The 22500-nt window shown below is 40.5% G+C and overlaps 1 protein-coding gene and 1 long non-coding RNA gene across 3 annotated transcripts in view; both read left to right on the forward strand.

Moving 5' to 3' along the window:
* Positions 1-20518, forward strand: part of LOC138967209 (patched domain-containing protein 3-like) — a 23602-nt gene extending 3084 nt beyond the window's left edge. The window contains exons 1-5 of one of the 2 annotated variants that reach the window (XM_070339728.1): positions 7801-7900; positions 9639-10358; positions 10737-11005; positions 18007-18213; positions 18685-20518. In XM_070339728.1, the coding sequence (XP_070195829.1) occupies positions 7899-7900; positions 9639-10358; positions 10737-11005; positions 18007-18213; positions 18685-20285 (2799 nt within the window). In that variant the 5' untranslated portion in view covers positions 7801-7898 and the 3' untranslated portion in view covers positions 20286-20518. Of the gene's footprint in view, positions 1-7800; positions 7901-9638; positions 10359-10736; positions 11006-18006; positions 18214-18684 lie in introns of those variants that run through there. The other variant, XM_070339729.1, reaches the window with a different exon arrangement.
* The window catches only part of LOC138967215 (uncharacterized), a 181478-nt gene that overhangs the window by 25523 nt on the left and 133455 nt on the right, over positions 1-22500 (forward strand). The window lies entirely within an intron of this gene.

Raw genomic sequence — 22500 nt, forward strand, 5'->3', positions numbered from 1 at the left:
TGAGCACATTTTTAGAGTTAACATGACATATTTATATACTTTTGAATTTAGGAGAAGACAAGGAATACAATGCAATCAATTTTAAATCTTGTTGCGAAAAATCGATTTTAATGACAACTTTAAAGAGCAAACTCATTAATTAATTTTTAAGCCTCCAAGCTGAAATGCAATACCAAGGTCCGGCCTTCGCCGAAGATTACTTGACCTAAATTTCAACCGATTTGGTTGAAAAAAAGAGAACGTGATCAAAGATATTTATCAAAAAAATGGAGAAAAAAAATTCTGGGGATATTATACTCAGGAACTCTCATGTGAAGTTTCATGAAGATCGGTCCAGTAGTTTTCTCGGAATGACTTTATACATGTATACACACACACACACACACACACACACACAAACACATACACCACTACCTTCATCTCGATTCCCCTTCTAAATTATATTAAAACATTTAGTCAAAACTTGAATAAATGTAAAAAGGAGTATTTTTTGTATAGAGGATATGAGTGCATGCGCCTTGAGTCGCCTTGTGGTGAGATATGTGCGCTTTATAAATTCTCGTATTATTAATTATTAGTATTATCATGAACACAACATCTGAGAAATCAAGTCTTACAGAGGGGGTTGGTTTCTTTGAAAGTAGATTCTACTGTTCCACGAAAACGCGCATAACAGCGCAAACAACGTTTTTTTGTTTGTTTTGTTTTTAAACAATCACTGAACAAAAACAACAACCTATCAACCTAAGCATAAAGCACCGTGTGAGCATGAGTCGGTGTGTGCGTGTGTCACCACCTGCATGCGTCGTTGTTTGCTTGGTACAGCATTACATAGCGAGCACTGTGTTTTGCGCCTGATCTCAATGTCGTATGGGTAGAAAGGGGAATTCCCCTATTTCCCCCACAGACGACCGACGTCATTGTTGTGTTGTGGTTACTGCCTTGCAGTGGAATACTTTATTGTTGATTTGCACTGGGCGAAAAAGGCAAGATCAATTAAAGGAGACGAGCAAAGAAGAACTGTGTGTGTGTGTGTGTGGGGGGGGGGGGGTGCGTTTATGACAGCATGCGTTTTTAACGTGTGCGTGTGGGGGTCTATGCATGGAGTGGGTGGTGCTGGGCGGGGTGGTTGGGTGTGCGTGTGTGTATATATATATATATATATATATGTGTGTGTGTGTGTGTGTGTGTGTGTGTGTGTGTGTGTGTGTGTGTGTGTGTGTGTGTGTGTGTGTGTGTGTGTGTGTGTGTGTGTGTGTGTGTTTCTGTCTGTGTCGACGGTCTGCCTGTTTGTCGGTATGTGAGTCTGTATATGTCAAAAGGTGCTGTGGGTACGCTAGGTATTTTATAAGTTCTGTAACTATTTACTGAATGTACACTCAGATGGAACTTTTGGTTTTTCTGAGAGATTAATGAATAAAGATGATCGCAGAGAAAAACCAAAGACTAACTATAAACAGTTAAAATTCTGCTCCTCATTCATTACGCAAATTAGTGCTTTTTAGGGACGTATTTTGACAAGGTGTTTGAGTACTCTCGATAGTTTTAGAAAAAATGCTAATAAGCTTTTTTTCTGGGCAGTTGGATTTAAACCAAATGATTGCATGAACCCCAATACATAGTTCTGTGTGTTTTTCTTCCCATTTGTCCGTTTTTTAAAGAAATTATTAAAGTTTGAAAATTGCGTGTCTAGCGTGACTCTTTGCGTCACAAAAACTCAAACTTTAAAAAAGCTTCCAAAAAATGTTGTTGTTCAACTAGATACACAAAAAAACCAGTTTTGAACAAAAACTGTCGGTGAAAAGGAAAAACAATGAAAATAACCACTATATTTTGAAGTTTGGTACCATTTCTGGCTAATTTAAGCTTTGTCGTCACAATGTCACACTAGACACTTTTTTAGCAAATTACCTTTTTTTTCCACAAAATTTTTAATTTCTTTCTTTTTTTTGGCTAGCAGTCAGAAGCAAATCAAATGACTGCTTCATAATCACAGTTTTTGAAAAGAAGAAATAAAAAGGAATTGTCATTATTGTGTGACAGAACAATTTGTCGTCACAGGTCACACTAGACACACGACGTCATTTGTCCATCCAAACAAAATTTATGTAATTAAAACCACTGTTTTAGAAGATTGATTACGTGCTTTAATTATCGACAAATGCTTGTTCTTCATCACTCTCTTGAGATGACCAGGAAGAAATAATAATGGGCCAGAATTCCCAATCATCTAGGCCGTTCCGGTGCCCAGCGATGCTCGGAATACAAGAAAAGGATGAAAAAAAACCGACCAGGAGTATGCTGCCTACCTGGATAGACAGAACGTATTGAGCAAGGCTTGGAGGGAACACCGGACCGACGAGCGGAGAGCATAATGGATCGCGAGAAAGCAAGACATCGTAAACATTTGAGCGGGTAATTTACAAATCTGTAGAATCTTCTGTCAAGTCTCCATCTAATCCAGAGTCGAATTAAAAATTGATTATGCGAATTTGATTACCTTTCAGTGTACAGACTGTAACGAGGACACTCACACACACACACACACACACACACACACACACACACACACACACACACACGCACGCACGCACGCACGCACGCACCCATGCACACACGCATGCAAGCACTCACACACACAAGCAAGCACGCACACACACGCACGCACCGATGCACGCATGCATTCAAGCGCGCAAAATGTGTCAGATTTTGGTAGGTTTAGGAATGTGTTTATGTAAAATTCTTTTTAAAGAAATAAACCGGGAAAAAAACTACCCAATGTTTTGCGCTAAAACCCGTCTCCGGGTTAATAATTTTCAGTTTAAACCGTTTGCTGCAGACCTGCCGTTTCACACCGAGATTATCATTGCATGGACAATTAAAGAACTACAAATATGAGGATACCGATACTCAACATTACAACTCATAATGTGCGGTGTGTGTGTGTGTGTGTGTGTGTGTGTGTGTGTGTGTGTGTGTGTGTGTGTGTGTGTGTGTGTGTGTGTGTCCCAGGGCTCGTGCGAAGAAAGAAAACAAGTCGCGTAAGGCGAAAATACAACATTTAGTCAAGTAGCTGTTGAACTCACAGAATGAAACTGAACGCAATGCAACGCAGCAAGACCGTAATACTCGTAGCATCGTCAGTCCACCGCGCACGGCAAAGGCAGTGAAATTGACAAGAAGAGCGGGGTAGTACTTGCGCTGAGAAGGATAGCACGCTTTTCTGTACCTCTCTTCGTTTTAACTTTCTGAGCGTGTTTTTAATCCAAACATATCATATCTATATGTTTTTGGAATCAGGAACCGACAAGGAATAAGATGAAGGTGTTTTTAAATTGATTTGGACAATTTAATTTTGATAATAATTTTTATATTTTTAATTTTCAGAGCTTGTTTTTAATCCGAATATAACATATTTATATGTTTTTGGAATCAGAAAACGATAAAGAATAAGATGAACGTAACTTTGGATCGTTTTATAAAAACAATATTGTTTTTACAATTTTCAGATTTTTAATGACCAAACTCACTCATTAGTTTTTAAGCCACCAAGCTGAAATGCAATACCAAACCCCGGCCTTCGTCGAAGATTACTTGACCAAAATTTCAACCAATTTGGTTGAAAAATGAGAGCGTGACAGTGCCGCCTCAACTTTCACGAAAAGCCGGATATGACGTCATCAAAGACATTTATTGAAAAAAAGAAAAAAACGTATGGGGATATCATACCCAGGAACTCTCATGTCAGATTTCAGAAAGATCGGTCCAGTAGTTTAGTCTGAATCGCTCTACACACACACACACAGACACAGACACACACACACACACGCACATACACCACGACCCTCGTCTCGATTCCCCCCTCTACGTTAAAACATTTAGTCAAAACTTGACTAAATGTAAAAAGAAAAACAGCTCTCCGCTAACTGCAGCAAAAAGGAAGAAAACGGCTATTAAAAACATAATTCGTAAAGCGGAGACACCTGCAGACAGGCAGAAGAAGAAAACCAAAGAAAATGCTAAGGTTCGGCAGTGCAAAAGAAGATCTTCCATGACAGATAAACAGAAGAGGGAATTGAACAAAATAAGAATGGACAGATACCACAGAAAACAAGAAAAAGACAATCTGACGAATCTCGCAAGACCTGTGAGCTTTTTGAAGTCAGTAAAAATGGCATTTAATGCCATTTCCAGGAAGCGGGACAAAGAGTCTCTTCAGAAACAAAATTTCATTAAAACGTTACTCAAGCGACAAGCAGTACATCAAGACAGTTGTAGAACTCTCAAGCAACTGTACGTGCGTAAACGTCCGACAGACACAAAAGTGGAGAAATTCTACGACAGGGAATCAATCGATGTGCCTGGAAAGCGTACAGTGTCAAAAGTGTCAATGATCCAGAAGAAAGTTCTGACCAAGAAAGTGGAAGACTTGTTTGAAATGTTCAAATCTGAAAATCCGTTGTACAAAATATCTCTGACCCCTTTTGCACGGAGGCGCCCAAAACACATCCTGCTGTCTACCAGTCGGACTTTTCTGCAGTGCCTCTGTGAGACATGCACCAACCCAATGTTGAAAGTTGACAAGCTAAACCAGCACTTGTCTGCGATAACTTATTTAATCCGCTTTTATGGAATAACCAATATTTTGTTTATGATGGAAATGTACTGTATTTTGAAGATTGGACAAGAAAGGGTCTTGTTAGCGTATATGATGTTTTACATAGAAAAGAGTTTGTTTCCTATCAGTTCATTTGTGATGTTTTATGAAAATCCCCACAGAGAATTTTGAAATATAACATGGTTCGTGCTGTTGTTGTAAATGTTATTAATAAGATGATGCACGGAAAGGAAGAAATTGATTTGATGGATATCCCCTCTTATCGTGGTAAGAAAGTACACAACGCACAACAGTTCAGAAAAGAATTAGTAAGCATGAAACTTGTTGAACCGTGTGCAATTGGCTTTTGGAGGAGGGCATTTAATTATGAAATTGACAAGAAAGATTGGCTGATGAGTTTTGAATAGGTTAAAGAGACAAGGCTACGAGTATTATAATGGAAATTACTTCACAATATTTACCCCACAAATATTATGTTATGTAAAATGAAAGTTGTGGAGGACAATATTTGTTCACACTGTAGTGTATAGAACATTGACTATATAGAACACTTTTTTTCTTTGGCCCAGTGGTGCTTGAGTTTTGGAAACAAATTGAATTTTATATTTGGGTACAGTTGGATAAACAGATAAAGTTAACTGTGCATGAAATCATGTTTGGAGTTAAAAATCGAAAAATGCATGCAGCTCTGTTGAAAGAATTAAACTGTATAATTTTGGTTGCTAAAATGTGCACAAGTATTTATAAGAAAACCAAGGCTTCAATGCCTCTTTTTGTTATCTTCGAAAGGCAACTGCAGATCAGAAATATTTATTTTTGATTAAAAAGTTCCAAGACAAATATTTAGTAACTTTTTTTAATAAAAACAATTGTAAATGTTACCTCCACCATCATTACCCCCCTGACCCCCCCCCCCTTTTCACTCTCTCTCTTTCCCTCTATCTCTCTCTCTCTCCTCTCTCTCTCTCCTCTCTCTCTCTCTCTGTGTCTCTCTAAAGATGTCTTTATAATGAATTGTCAGAATGTATTCCAAATGAGTGTGGTCAATTATGTATCTATACATCCGAAGATGCCTTTCATTTGTTTCATGAATTTTAATACTATAGACTTTTTGAGTGGTAAATGTTGAAGGATGAAAGAAAATATATTGTGAGTGGACGGATGCATGTTATTCATTAAAAGCCCCACAATGATGTGCTTGGCAACAAATAAAAAAAAAAGAAATAAAAAAAAAGACTCCAACATTACAAACCTTAAAGGCACAGTAAGCCTCCCGTAAACCATCACAGATACTGTCAGGCTTTTACACACAGTACAAACACCCTTCCATGTGAACGCTCACTAAACGGGAACATCCCAGGTGCCCTACGTAAAGAGCGAGCAATTTTTACAGAATTAATTTTGCGGATTGTCTCAGAGACAATCGGACCGTGGTGCGTTTTGGCGCTAGACCTAACATTTAAAATCTAAATAATAAATTGACAGCTTGTTACACAAACATTCTTAAATCATAAAAGAATTCTTTTTTCATCAAGACAAGATCAGTACAATTCGAAGTTTTTAAAGTTTGAAAAAAAAAGCCCGGAAGCAGGGTCACGCAAGGTCGTGGTTCTCGTAGCAGACGACGGTTTATGCCTATCGCCGATTTCTCTAAACAGTCAAAAGCCATCGCTAGAGTTCTTGTGAACCACAGCCGTTTGTTTCGTGCATAGTCAGATAAGCTCACATCGAGTCGCATTCAAATTACTAACTGACGACTACATTGTGAAAAAGGGAAACTGGATCACACGGTTCACGATGGCTCAAACCACGCAAAAATAAATTCTTTGAAAATTGCTCGCTCTTTACGGAGGGCACCTAGGATGTTCTCAAGCGGTGAGTGTTTAAATGAAAGGGTGTTTGTACTGTGTGTAAAAGCCCGACAGTATCTGTGATGGTTTACGGGAGGCTTACTGTGTCTTTAACATTTGACCAGAGTCAACTAGTCTTTCGTCATGTCAGGGCGTTTTCTTGTCCTGAGAAAATATTTCATGACCCCACTGTGACCTTGAAATGTGACGCAGGTCTTCCATATTTGTATCATCTGTGGGGGACATCAAACCCTGGAAATGTGGAAGTTTCAAAGATGTAGCCCTCAAAACATTCAAAACAATGATACTTTTTACTTTTTGTTCACCTTAGACGGCCTGCTATGACCTTGATATTTGACAAGGGAGAACCAAACTCGCATCATATTTGGATATCATCAAAACATAGAAGTATGGGAAGTTTAAACGCTTTCGCTACAAAGCATTTTGAGAAAATTCCAAATTATTCCCTTTTTGACCCGAAGACAACCCCACCGTGACCTTGACATTTGACAAAGGTCACCCATATTTATATCATGTGTGTAGGCTATCAAACTCTGGAAATTTGTGAAGTTTCAAAGATGTAGCCCCAAAAACATAAAAAAAACAATGATACATTTTTTTCTCCTCATTAAGACAGACCTGCTATGACCTTGCTATTTCACAAGAGTAAACCAAATTGAGCATCAGGATTGGATATTATCTCAACAAAGAAGTGTGTGACGTTTAAAAGCTGTTGCTTTAAAACTTTTCGAGAAAATACCAATTTATCACTTTCTGACCCAATACGACCCCGCCGTGACCTTGAAATGTGACGAAGGTCAACTACTCTCTCACCATGTCTGGAGGTCATACAGTCATACAAGTATGTGAAGTTTCAAAGCTTTGACTTCAACAATATCTGAGAAAACCTCAAATTAAAGAACTTTTGTATGGAGCACATACCGTTTGTGACTGTGATAGCAATAAATGAATTCATGTTGCTAACATACACATTTTATGCGCTTTTACCTTGATTATATTTAATCTACACCCCAATACTCATATGCGAGCTCAGTAGAAATGAAAGTTCTAGAAAAAAAATGGAAAAAATCAGGTTTATGTCCTTACATGCCACAAGAGACACTCGTCAAGCCTCAACTTAACGGCCAAATAACACAGCCGTTGTGAAAGATTTTCCCTTTTCTCCTTTAGAAACTATATACTGAATGTGTTAAGCAACTCAAAACACCAGTCATTTTACTTTGGGTGTACTTTGATTTTCGAAGCTGTCAGACAGCACCTTTTGACATTGGCTCATATATATAAGTATGCGTATGTCTATGTGGGATTGTGCTTCTGTCTGTCTATCTGCCTCTCAATATGGCTGATAGATTGTCATACATGCCTGTGTGTTTGTTCCTGTGTCTTGGTGTGGGTGCGTGCATGCACAAATGTAAGTGAATATATCGGTCTATTTTGTTGATCTGATGCGTTTAAATCACACAGCTTATCAGTCAGATCAATCATACATCAAGACCATTCGACGCACCTTTTTTCACAATGGTGCCGACGCTTCCTGGTTTGTTGTCAGATATTCCCCACGATTACCTGGTTCTAGACATTAGCTTAGTCGCTGGCTACGTACGTGCCCTCCTGTGTTAAAGACACAGTACTTCTTGAGTAAACGATTCCTTTGTGAAGGAGATCTGGCCAGGTTCTTACAGGGGGCAAGACTATCCCTCCTCTTTGACACATACCAACAATCAATATTTCCTGGCTGCCTCTTGTGCAGGGTGGGAATTCTTGAAATAATTGCTTTATCAGATTGGCATAGGTACGTGTCACGTATGAAATTAATTCAACAACAACAACAGCAACAACAACAACAGCAACAACAACAACAACGACGACGACAACAACAACGACAAAAGCAACAGCAGCAACAACAACAACATATTGACTCTGCACAGGAAGCATTGTCTATGTTATTGATTTTTGGTATGTGTCCTAGCAGAAGAAAGTTCTTAACCCATAACACAATCGGGCAACGCTTAGGGGGATTGTTCATTTCACTATATAGGCGTTGTAAACATTTAACGGGAGATGAATAGTGATCGTCTTCGAAGATCGGGAACGCAGAAGAAGAAGAAGAAGAAGAAGTATTCGAAGAAAGCAGACATTTGGTAAAATGTTACAAGATACAATTTTTTTTTTTTAAAGCTTGTTATGTTAAGGTAAGCTGCGTTAAAGGATGGTGGTTGAGTGTTTTGACCTGAGATTCATGAGTCGAATCGCTGACAGCGAATACCGTTCGAGTATTGTATGACAAGGAGAAGAAGGAGTCAAGAATTCTTACATATATATATTACACCTGCAAGGTAACACTTTGAAGCAAATTTTGAGAAATAAAACTAACACATATGTTCTCCTGTGAGCGTATCATGCTTGTTAATGGCGACTGCTCTCTTCATTTTCTAAACCGTTATTGCATGACACGTTTAAATGTGTTCGCTTTTGACGTGATAACAATGGAACAGTTGAAAGACTCGGGATATGTACAGTGCGAGTTGTACACGTCAAGTAGAAGAAGCAGTAAGTAACACTTCGAGTCTGCTTTCGGAATTGATTACAGCGCATGTTTTTGTGTGTGTAAGCTTGTATTGCGGTACCCCTTCCAGTCTGTTGTCAAAGATAACAAACACATGTTGTCCCTTTAGCTTGTGTTGCGGGAACGCTTTGGATCAGTTTTCAAAGATAATGACAAAAGTGTGCAGTTCTAATAACTTGTCACGCTCTTAACACAGAGAACACTGGCTATCTTCCAAACCAGTATTTCACGAGAAGTTTTTTTTTTCATGAGAAGTTTAATATTTGGTTGCAATGGAAATACAACAGCGGTGTGTTACGTGCAGCAGTGAAACCGATCAAAGAAAACACAAACTGCATCATGTTTGCCGTACATAAGCTTAAATTACAACCGATAATTATACACCGATGGGATTGAACGGCTTCTGATTTTGTTTTCGATTTGATAAGAATTTAACCGGCAGAAGAAAAAACAAACAAAACTACAACTTTTAATTGTGTGTTACACGCAGTGATTCCAATTGTCATTGTTTCTGATTAATAACTTGCTCACACGCAGTCGTTCACTATTGACCGATGAACTTTCACATCCACCTTTATTGCAGGTCTATCTCAGACATGCCGTGTTGTCAAGTACCCTTTCACCAGATGGTGAAGACCAGTGTTTCACGGGTACTTGGCGGCTACGGGCAGTTTGTTGGACGCCATCCCATTCCTTTCATCGTCGTGTCCATCGTTGTGATGGGTGGTCTGGCTGCAGGGATAACTCAACTCACGACAGAAAACGACCCCCGCGTGCTGTACTACCCGCGAGACAACCGGGCTTCCAAGGAACGAGAACAGCTGGGGAAAATCTTCCTTCCATATAACCACATAGAGTATACCGACTTTTCCGTGGTAAGCTACGCACCGCTCGAAGCCACCCTCATCTTCAAGGTCAAGGACAGTAGTAAAAGCCTTTTCGACGATGATGTGGCACAGGAAATAACAAACTCTGTTCTGAATCTGGTGGACACGGAGCATAAATTCAACTGTGTCCTGCGGAATAACTCATGTGTTGAGTATGGAAGGCAGTTCATGCGGGACGCTTTCCGGAATCTTGTGAAATCGGGACTCGTGACATACCCAAAATGGACTGATCCCAGCGGCGATGGCAGCACGCAGGACCTGTCGGACTATCTTGCCGATGTTGTGGTGAATAAAAGCAACAATGTGATCCTCTCGGCGAGAGTTCTGCAAGTGCGATACCTGATGTTGTACTCGTCGCATTACTACAAAACCTTGTTTGTATCACAAATGCGGACCATTCAACTAACTTACGCCGAGTAAGTGTCGTTGTGCGTCTTTGTGTTTAGTCGTGCTTCTGCCTAACGTCAGTGCCCTCCTCTCTGTGTGTTTGTGTGTGTGTGTGTGTGTGTGTGTGATTGTGTTTGTGTGTGTGTGTGTGTGATTGTGTTTGTGTGTGTGTGTGTGTGTGTGTGTTAGTGTGTGTGTGTGTGTCTCTCTGTCTCTCTCTCTCTCTCTCTCTCTCTCTCTCTCTCTCTCTCTCTCTCTCTCTCTCTCTCTCTCTCTCTGTTATTTATTCATTCGCTTTTAGACCATAGAAAAACTCTTTCAGAAACAACACATTCCTTTATTGTCAATTTGGGAACGTTGGCAGCTAGTCTATCTGTATTTGGATGTGTGTTGTTGTATGTGTTCAGAATGTACTACGAGACGTCAGACTCTGTAGACGACGAGCTGACCAAGGCCGTGGAAGGGGACACCACTCTCTTCGTGGGGGCCATGCTCTTGGTCATCGCTTACTCCTGCCTGGTCACTGTGGGCGGGAACATTGTGTCCACTCGGGCTCTGCTGGCCGTCGCTGGTGTGCTGGCCACAGCTTTCGGCATCGCAGGTGCTGTAGGGTTTTTATCTCTGCTGGGCCAGGACTTTGCCATCATCAACTTTGTGGTGCCATTCCTGCTCCTTGGTCAGTAGAAGAGCCCTTTATTATTTGTTGTCAATAGACGATTTTGGGAAAAATCTGTCACTGCTACATGACGGTTGACCGTTATGCCGCTTGAAGATCGGAAAACTAATGTGTCGACTTCCGCTTCCGGCTAACACGTGCTCAAAGTAAAGAAGCAAGGAGAAAGGAGAGAAATAGGTCTAAACATTTTCATGCGTTGCTCATGGGGAAAGTGCGATTCTGATAGCCGATAGCATGCGCGCGTAGGTAACGTTCCCATTTGTGAAACATGACATTACACGCCAGTCATTAGCGAGAGGGTGTGTCGCAAACACGTGTACAGAAATCACGTGATGTTTGTCTTAGTAAAGCAAGGGTAATCACTCTCCCACAACCGATACATGTTCGGAAGTTGTTTATTGTCCGTCGATCTTCTGCTTCCACTTTGAAGTTCAGCAGATCAAGTTTCTAGTGAGAGTGTCCTTTGTCTGTGATAAAGCGTTGCATACACTTACCTCCCGTGTTCCTTGTTAAATTTAGTCAAGTTTTGACTAAATGTTTTAACATACAGGGTGACACGAAAAAAACAGATCCCACCAAAAGTTTAATATTTTCTGAAATAATCAGCCGATTCTTTTATTTTTTCAGGTGAGCCAAGCTGAAATGATGTTCTAACAGCCCACCAAGTTTGAGCTTCAAGATGTCATGGACAACGGAGCATAAGACATTTATAGTCGAGGCCTATTTTCGGTCGAATTCTATCCACGCTGCTCAACTGGAATTCAAAAGACAGTTTGGACGTAGAGACTTTCCTGTTAAATCAGTTATCTATGGATGGAGGGATAAGTTCAGAGACCATGGGACTGTCAATAACCTCAATAGTAAAAACCCTAACAGGGGATCCCACTCTGGTCGACCTAAATCAGCAAGGACACCGAGGAATATTGATTCAGTCAGAGAGTCTGTTGTGCGCAGCCCGAGCAAATCTGTTCGCCGGCGAAAATAGGCCTCGACTATAAATGTCTTATGCTCCGTTGTCCATGACATCTTGAAGCTCAAACTTGGTGGGCTGTTAGAACATCATTTCAGCTTGGCTCACCTGAAAAAATAAAAGAATCGGCTGATTATTTCAGAAAATATTAAACTTTTGGTGGGATCTGTTTTTTTCGTGTCACCCTGTAGAAGGGGAATCGAGATGAGGGTAGTTAGTCCAGGCATATTAGAGAACAACGTTGAAGTGACAATGACTAGGTTTAAAATGTCCCTTATCAGAAAGTTCAACCTCAGTCCTTTGATGTTTATTAAACACATTTTCATATAAAGTTGGCGCTTCATACGGAAAAATGGCTTTGAAATTGACCCAAATCCTTCTTTGGGCTCTGTAAATGTCGTTTGGGGGTATGGTTGTAAAATGGTATCTACTGGTCACCCCAATGTATAAACTGAAAACTCTTTCTGCACCAGAACACGCAGAAAGGATTGTATCTGCCTGATGTCTGATGCTTTTCAAAATCCCCAACCACTAACACCTTCAAAACGGACTTTAACTGACACTGTTGTTTTTCCCTATATAATCCTTACTATTTTTCCGAGACGTCGTCGTGTTGTGTATTTAGCTTGCCACAACCTCATACATGGTCCTAAAAGTTAAAGTTGAAGAAAATACTAAAGATAAATGAAAAAGCTGACGCAGTGTCATTCGCACCGTGAATCCCCCCATGGGAACATACTAAAGTCTGGTTCCAAATAGGCTCAATTTCCTTCTATTTCTTTGTATTTCTGCCTCGTAGGGGTAGGGGTGTTCAAACCAAAGGCACCTTTAAACCAAAATTCAAATCACACATCTTACAATACTAAGACACTCAGCAGTAAAAGGGTGTCTGCTGGTAAAAAATTCCAAACAATCCTAAAAGTACTTCACTACTAAAAGTGCTTTTAAAAAGAGCCGTTATTTTTCCCTCTATATTCAGTATTGTGTTTTCTGCGAACATGTAGTCTATTTAGATGGTTGTCGTGTGCACTTGAGTTGCTAAAGCGTTTTCAGTTGGGCATATGTCGAAAAGCAAAGAATTAGCCCTTTGAAAACCATCAGAACTGTCACACAAAAATAACATTTACCTATCTCACCAACTGACCAAACATAGGGCTTTTCCTTATGTATTATGTATTGTCGTGTTTTTTGTAGCATACTTGTGAAAACAGCCACCACTGTTGTAAATGATACTTTAAAGAGCATTATTTCATTTTTACAGTTGAAGGACAACATGGACTGCCGTATATTACAGCTGTTTTACAATCAGCCAAAATTTTCTTGACAAACGTATGTTAAGAACAACTCCCATAGTGAAATTGAAGGAAAACAAATTGAAAATCCCCCTGCCATAGAGGAGCTAAAGAATCAACAATAAACGACTGCATGGATAGCTTGATGCACGAATGCATTGCGGACATGTTTGTCTCCAACCAAGAGAAAGTTCCAAAAAATCCCTTTTGTGCTTCTTATTATACAGTGACGTCAAAGACAGCCTTTTCTGCTGTTCATACATTCAGGGGTTATGGTTACACTAAACGACGTAGTTGTAGCCATACTGCCATCCAGATTTATTTTTTCCTTGCGAGCAGTCACAGGGTGTTTGTGCTGTCTGCCAACCGTTAGATGACCCCGCCCAAGTCTGTTAAGGGACCGTTTGACCGTTATAGAACGCGTCTTTTTGATTTTTTGGATCAGTTGGAAACGGTTGATTTTTATCCCTACCATTGTTTCTAAACATTATATAGGAATGTTTTGTGAACAACGGATAATAGCCGCTACTCGCATGTGTAGCAAAAGTGAGCGTACATACTCACCCTGGTCGTCCAGCCGTTGTCCGTTGCCCGTCTTTATCTGTCTGTACTGAACATTACCTTTGGATATTTCTCGAACGCTATGAAGTGAAGAAACACCAAATGTTGCAAAATGTTGTATGACCCCAAGAGCTCAAAAAAGATACTTGAGAACCTTGACCTTACCTTAAGGTCAAGGTCACAGGGAGAATGAATGTGGTCTAAAAACTGCAAAATTTCACATTGTGCCAGTTTTCTGGAAAACAAATTAAAAACAGCGGGCTTAGTTTTGTATGGTATACAAGAAAAAGAAAGCCTTATCTTCTGATACCATTTTGGTTGACCTCGCTTCAATGTCAAGGTCACAGGAGTCCTTCAAAGTTGAATTGTATACATGTTTTGAAGTGACCTTGACCCTGAACTATGAAAAAAATCTTTCAAACTTCATAATTGTGTGGGGCACATGTTATATACTGATATTGAGCCACATTTAGTCACATATCATCAAGGTCAAGGTCACTTTGCCCCTTATGAAATGTGACTGAAACGGGCAATTGAATCACTAAAAGTGACAATGTCTCTTTGTAGAAAGTGCCAATAAGTATGTTTATGCTTCCTATGTCTTGAATTGATAGCCTTGTGATGTGTGACCTTTGATGATCTTGACCTTGGCCAAAGGTCATGTGTAATTTGGTAGGAAAAATCTGTAAAACAGTTCTAATAGTGTACAATGTCCTTGCCAGCTTCAGTTGTTAGACCTTCACCTTCAAGGTCACCTGAAGGTCAAGGTCACTTTAAGACAAAGGTCAAGCATGAGAGTCGCATGGGCTTTGCTTTGTTAAGATTTTTTACCAAGACACATGGATTTCTTTACCCGGCTTGGTCACATTTTTCATAGGGGTCAATGTGACCTTGACCCTAACGATATGTGACCAGATGTGGCTCACTATGAAATTCTAACAAACGCCCCACTCAGTGTTTAAGTTTGTAAGAGATATCGTCCATAGTAAAGTTAAAGGGGCAAGCTCACATCAAAATATGTCTACAATTCAACTTTGAAGGGCTCCTCTGACCTTGACATTGAAGCGAGGTCAACCAAAATGGTATCAGAAGATAATTAAGGCTTTCTTTTTCTTGTATACCATACAAAACTAAGCCCGCTGTTTTTAATTTGTTTTCCAGAAAACTGGCACAATGTGAAATTTTGCAGTTTTTAGACCACATTCATTCTCCCTGTGACCTTGACCTTATGGTAAGGTCAAGGTTCTCAAGTATCTTTTTTGAGCTCTTGGGGTCATACAACATTTTGCAACATTTGGTGTTTCTTCACTTCATAGCGTTGGAGAAATATCCAAAGGTAATGTTCAGTACAGACAGATAAAGACGGGCAACGGACAACGGCTGTACGACCAGGGTGAGTATGTACGCTCACTTTTGCTACACATGCGAGTAGCGGCTATTATCCGTTGTTCACAAAACATTCCTATATAATGTTTGGAAACAATGGTAGGGATAAAAATCAACCGTTCCCAACTGTGCCAAAAAATCAAAAAGACGCGTTCTATAACGGTCAAACGGTCCCTTAACAGACTTGGGCGGGGTCATCTAACGGTTGGCAGACAGCACAAACACCCTGTGACTGCTCGCAAGGAAAAAATAAATCTGGATGGCAGTATGGCTGCAACTACGTCGTTTAGTGTAACCATAACCCCTGAATGTATGAACAGCAGAAAAGGCTGTCTTTGACGTCACTGTATAATAAGAAGCACAAAAGGGATTTTTTGGAACTTTCTCTTGGTTGGAGACAAACATGTCCGCAATGCATTCGTGCATCAAGCTATCCATGCAGTCGTTTATTGTTGATTCTTTAGCTCCTCTATGGCAGGGGGATTTTCAATTTGTTTTCCTTCAATTTCACTGTGGGAGTTGTTCTTAACATACGTTTGTTAAGAAAATTTTGGCTGATTGTAAAACAGCTGTAATATACGGCAGTCCATGTTGTCCTTCAACTGTAAAAATGAAATAATGCTCTTTAAAGTATCATTTACAACAGTGGTGGCTGTTTTCACAAGTATGCTACAAAAAACACGACAATACATAATACATAAGGAAAAGCCCTATGTTTGGTCAGTTGGTGAGATAGGTAAATGTTATTTTTGTGTGACAGTTCTGATGGTTTTCAAAGGGCTAATTCTTTGCTTTTCGACATATGCCCAACTGAAAACGCTTTAGCAACTCAAGTGCACACGACAACCATCTAAATAGACTACATGTTCGCAGAAAACACAATACTGAATATAGAGGGAAAAATAACGGCTCTTTTTAAAAGCACTTTTAGTAGTGAAGTACTTTTAGGATTGTTTGGAATTTTTTACCAGCAGACACCCTTTTACTGCTGAGTGTCTTAGTATTGTAAGATGTGTGATTTGAATTTTGGTTTAAAGGTGCCTTTGGTTTGAACACCCCTACCCCTACGAGGCAGAAATACAAAGAAATAGAAGGAAATTGAGCCTATTTGGAACCAGACTTTAGTATGTTCCCATGGGGGGATTCACGGTGCGAATGACACTGCGTCAGCTTTTTCATTTATCTTTAGTATTTTCTTCAACTTTAACTTTTAGGACCATGTATGAGGTTGTGGCAAGCTAAATACACAACACGACGACGTCTCGGAAAAATAGTAAGGATTATATAGGGAAAAACAACAGTGTCAGTTAAAGTCCGTTTTGAAGGTGTTAGTGGTTGGGGATTTTGAAAAGCATCAGACATCAGGCAGATACAATCCTTTCTGCGTGTTCTGGTGCAGAAAGAGTTTTCAGTTTATACATTGGGGTGACCAGTAGATACCATTTTACAACCATACCCCCAAACGACATTTACAGAGCCCAAAGAAGGATTTGGGACAATTTCAAAGCCATTTTTCCGTATGAAGCGCCAACTTTATATGAAAATGTGTTTAATAAACATCAAAGGACTGAGGTTGAACTTTCTGATAAGGGACATTTTAAACCTAGTCATTGTCACTTCAACGTTCCCTTCACTAAAGTGGCTAAGATGCCTGGACTATTAATTGTGTGTGTGTGTGTGTGTGTGTGTGTGTGTGTGTGTATGTGTGTGTGTGTGTGTGTGTGTGTGTGTGTGTGTATACATGTATAAAGTGATTCCAAGAAATCTACTGAACCGATCTTCATGAAACTTCACATGAGAGTTCCTTTTTTATATTTTTTTTATAAATGTCTTTGATGACGTCATATCCGGCTTTTTGTGAAAGTTGAGGCAGCACTGTCACACTCTCATTTTTCAACCAAATTGGTTGAAATTTTGGTCAAGTAATCTTCGACAAAGCCCGGACTTTGGTATTGCATTTCAGCTTGGAGGCTTACAAATTAATCAATGAGTTTGCTCATTAAAGTTGTCATTAAAATCGATTTTTCGCGAACAGAATTAAAATTGATTGCATTGTATTCCTCATCTTCTCCTAAATTCAAAAATATATAGATATGTCATGTTCACTCTAAGAATGTGATCAGAATGAAAGCAAATAGGTTCAGTAAGTACTACGGACGCGTGCTTCGCGGCGGCGAACGTGACCCGTCTCGGTCTTCGGTATATGGTTAGCCGAGACTATCTGAATGTAGTCTCGGCGATGATTGGTTTGTGGGGTTGATCTTGACTAAATGTTGTTATATCGCTTCACGCGACTTGTATTTTTTAAGAGAAGTTTTTGTCTCCCTCATTCCTTTTGACTGAAAGGTGCCATTCGTCTTATGAGAGCGATGAAGAATGCTCCTCACGTCTGCCCCAAAACATCTGATATATGCTATTTAGGATCAGCTTTGGTCTCTCATTGGCCGCGTATAGCTAAGTTGGAATGAATATGTGTTGTTGTTTGTCTCCACAGGGAATTTTAGGGCTTTTAAAGTACCATCCTTTTTGCATGAGCGATGATGTACACCGTCTAAAATCTAAAATGAGTGTCATAAGTGTCAATCAATTCAGAACAAAAAAAACAAAACAAGGTTCAATGTACAGAAAAACCCGTCATATTAATGTTTTGGGTTTTGATTATTTCAGAATGTAATTGATTACACAATCTGCCCGAATTAGCGAATAACGAGGGAAAATTGAAGTTCCTATTTGATTCCTTCATATTCTTAAGCAAAGTCTTCCAAATGATTTCTCTCTTGATTACATTTCAGGTATTGGTGTGGACGACATGTTCCTCGTAATGTCTTCATGGAGTGAAACCTTCCAACAATCAGACATGAGCGTTCCTGAGCGAGTCGGGATCACCTTGACCTTTGCTGGTGTGGGCATGACAGTGACCTCCCTTACTGACTTCCTGGCCTTCATGATCGGATACTCCTCCGTCTTTTTCAGCGTGCGCAGCTTCTGCCTCTACGCTGGTAGGTTAATTTGTTGTTTGGTGTGATGTTTTTCTCCTTTGCAGGCCTGAAAGTGGCGAGTATGTTACTCGCCATGGCGAGTAGAAACATGTAACTGGTCAGTAGAAATGTTCATCTACTCGCCAAATGCGAGTAACGTACGTTGCTAAAACAAATTGTTGGTTTGGCTAGTAAAGTTTGCTCTCTGGCTAGTAAACTTTCAGAATCACTAGCCAAAGGCGAGTACACAATTTGTTCGACTTTCAGCGCTGCTTTGACATTTTGAACAATAGTTCTAAATAACTGTATGGGCAATGGCAAACGGCGAACTCTGTAAAATCTGAACAGACATAATGTTCCATTCTTCGGCTGGTAATCATTGACATCCGAAGGCTCAGAAAACAAAGTTCACTGAGATCATTAACAAGCTTCATCACAAGTGAAGCGTTAGTCAAAATCACACCTCATTCCTGCTTCTCTGTGTGCTTTCAGGAGTTGCTGTTCTCTTCGTGTACCTCAGTCACCTGACTCTCTTCACTGCCTGCCTGTCACTGCACGGGCGTCGTGTCTATGACAGCCGCCACTTCCTCACCTGCCGCAAGGTCGAACCTCGTCAGCCAGAACATTCGTTCATGTACAAGTACCTCTGCAGAGGTGAACCGCCAAGGCAGCCTCGAGACGACGAAAGCGTGTGCGAGAGGTTTCCCAGGCTTCTGATCCCGAAACTTGTAAAGCTGCGGGTTGTGCTGTACAGTGTCCCAGTGTTGTTCGCTGCGCTACTGGCCGTGTCTTTGTACGGGGCCGTCCATATCGAGCAGGGTCTCAACTTCAAGGATCTGGTGCTCAGGTCGTCCTACTACTACGACTACATCACCACCAAGAACGAATACTTCCCGGACCGTATCCCCATCGGGTTCAGCATCATCGGAGAGCACAACTACGCTGACGTCAACGTGCAGCAGCAAGTGAAAGATCTGTTGAAGGCCGCCAAGGCGGATGGGGACATACAGGCTGACGTTGAACACTGCTGGCTGACTGCATTCCTCAACTCCACCTTTTTCCAAAACGTCAGCTTGCCTCTAGAGCTTCGGGCCTTTCTTGCACAAAACCCAGTGTTCACTGCAGACATAGTCGTGGACCCAAATAACTCTTCTAAGATCGTAGCCTCCAAATGCTCTGTGTTGTCAGGCAGCCTCGATAAGCAGTATGATCAGGCAGATCTGATGATCCGGATGAGAGCGGTGGCAGAAAACAGCCCCCTGCCTGTGATAGTCTTTCAGATAGACTTTGAGCTTTTTGAGCAGTACCTGGCTACTCTGCCAGCCACCCTCCAAACCGTCGGCTGTGCAGTGGTGGCCATTGTGGTAGTCTGCATGTTGCTGCTTCCCCACCCCTTCATGGTGGCGCTCACCACACTCAACATCATCATGATCATCTGCAACATCTTTGGCTTCATGTACTTCTGGGGCATCACCCTGTCTTCCATCACCATGATCCACCTCGTCATGAGCGTGGGCTTCTCTGTGGACTTCTCGGCCCACGTCTGCTCGGCCTACCTGATGTCCAACTTTGGAACTCGCCAAAAGCGAGCCTACGACGCCATTACCCACGCCGCCAGCCCTATCCTGAACGGCGGGATCTCGTCGTTGGTGGGAGTCCTCCTGCTTTTCACTTCTGAAGCCTACGTCTTCTACACCTTCTTCAAGATCATGGTTCTGGTGATGATCTTTGGCATTATGAACTCTGTCGTTTTCCTGCCAGTCATGCTCACTCTCTTTGGTCCTGAACAAGGTACGGCATCCGGAGATGAACCACGCGAGCAAGGCAATGGGGAGGTCCCTGGTGAGGTTCCTGTGCCTATGGTGAAAAATGGACCAATCCCAGAACGTTCAGGCAGTGATGGCAACTCTATGAGAATAGAGAGCATCACAGTAGCAGGAACTGGATCTAAAAATGGAGTAGCTCCTATGTCTGGGGGAAAAACTGGAGCATTCGAAGAGAATTCACACGGCAAAGACAACCCTCCCACCAAGAAAGACAACGTGAGTGTGGGATCTAGATCTTCAAACAAAATATCTGGGTCCCTAGTTTGATCTGACAGGCACGTGTACAAGACAGAGAGGACAGCTGGGTAGGAAAGCTAGTAACTGCTTCTGCTTGTCAACTCGTCACACAACGTGATCGGATTCAGCCTTACCCGACAGCCTCTTGCACGGGTGATCCGAACTCAAACACGAACACATGCAGCAGAATAAAGAAAGTGTTGGTGTCTCAAAGAGAATCCACAAAACAGATAGGGGATCAAGAACCCCCCCCCCTCCCCCCTCCCCCCTCCTCCCTCCCCCCCCCCAAAAAAAAAAACCCCGCACACACACACACCACCAGAAACATGCTGTGCTAAAAGAAAACGGAACGGAATGCTGTGATAGTAGTATAGCGCGAAGAATCTTTGACTTTGTGCTTCATTTTTAACGTGACTGTGATGAAAACTAAAGTTGTGTGTGTATGTGTGTGTGTGTGTGTGTGTGTGTGTGTGTGTGTGTGTGTGTGTGTGTGTGTGTGTTTTGGTGGATGTGGGTGTCTTTATTTAATTTTAACTTCCGTAAAAATCATTCATTGTGTTATATCCGGATTTTGAAAAAAAAGCTAAGGTGTCACTGTGGCGACCTCAATTTCTAAACCAAATTGATTGAAATGTCTGTGAAACAGACTTCGACCCAGTGCGGACAATGAGATTGCATTTCAGCTTGAAAGCCGAATTAAATAACATTAATGCGTGTATTTACATTCTGAATTGAAATTGAAATTTTGATTACAGATTAAAACATTATTGCATTGCATTCTTTATCATAATTTTTTTGAATCCAAAAATATATACTTTAAAAATGTGCTTACAATTAAATATCGGTGATAATGTTAGCATGCTTCGATGAGACCACATCGGTTTTCGGCTAACCATGCCTCATATAGTGCTGTTGGTAACTGGTCCCGTGTTTTCAGAGTTGATGTTTTATATTCATGTTTGGTGTAATGTTTTGATATTATTTTACGCGACTCAAGTTAAACTAAATATGTTTGCAATGTTGCTTTGGTTTGTGAAGCAGCTGTAATTGCATCCAGATTTTCATCACACAGTATCAAAATGCATTAAGAAATGCGAACGACAGTTGATGTCTGCTGAAGTTGTAGTATGGTGTCAGATGTGATCCTTTTCTTACTTTTGTTGTTATACATAGAATGACTTGAGCAGGGTCCTATTTCCTTTATAATCATATTTTTGTTTTGTTATATAGAATGACTTGAGGAGGGTCTGATTTCCTTTGTAATTATTTGTTTTTGTGTTCTATAAAATGACTTGAGGAGGGTCCTATTTCCTTTGTAATTTTATTTTTCTGTGTTATATAATAATAGAATGACTTGAGGAGGCCTGGGTCCTATTTCCTTTGTAATCATATTTTTCTGTGTTATATAGAATGACTTGAGGAGGGTCTGATTTCCTTTGTAATTATTTGTTTTTGTGTTCTATAAAATGACTTGAGGAGGGTCCTGTTTCCTTTGTAATCATATTTTTCTGTGTTATATGGAATGACTTGAGGAGGGTCTGATTTCCGTTGTAATTATTTGTTTCTGTTTTATAAATAGAATTATTTGAGGAGGGTCTGATTTCCCTTGTAACCATTTGTTTCTGTTTTTTTTTTATAGAATGACATGAAGAGGTTCTGATTTCCTTTGTAATCATTTGTTTGTGTTTTATATAAAATGACCCGAGGAGGGTCTGATTTCCCTTGTAATCATTTATTTCTGTTTTAAATAGAATGACTTGAGGAGGTTCTGATTTCCCGAGTAGGGCTATCTCATTTTTCTCTCTCTCTCTTTCACTCTCTTAGAAATTGTTCTAACCTCAGAAAACAAAGTCTCTGCTGACTTTCATTTGTTTCTTTCACAGTTGTGCAATTTTTTTGTAATCTCAGCTCATGTTCTCTATATTTCCGCATGTATTCTCATAGGTTGTCATAGTTATTGTTTTTGCGGATACTTTGTTGTATATTATTATTTCGTTTTGGGTATCTCTTGAACGTTTTTTCATTTCACACAGTTATTTTGCAGAAAACACTGTCCTCTTTACATTCAGTCAATGCTTGACCGTCTAAAGTGTATACATTCCCTGTGATAATGAGCAACTTTCATCTATTTTGCAGAGCAATACAGTATTACGGTTGCGTATCGGTTATGCCAGATCAGAATTTCGTTCTGGTTTATTCTGAATGTAACTTGCTCTGTGCATCTTGTGTGCGTGCTTGCCAGGTA

Source organism: Littorina saxatilis, linkage group LG5 (assembly GCF_037325665.1).
Source record: "Littorina saxatilis isolate snail1 linkage group LG5, US_GU_Lsax_2.0, whole genome shotgun sequence".
In the NCBI taxonomy this organism is placed as follows: Eukaryota; Metazoa; Mollusca; class Gastropoda; order Littorinimorpha; family Littorinidae; genus Littorina; species Littorina saxatilis.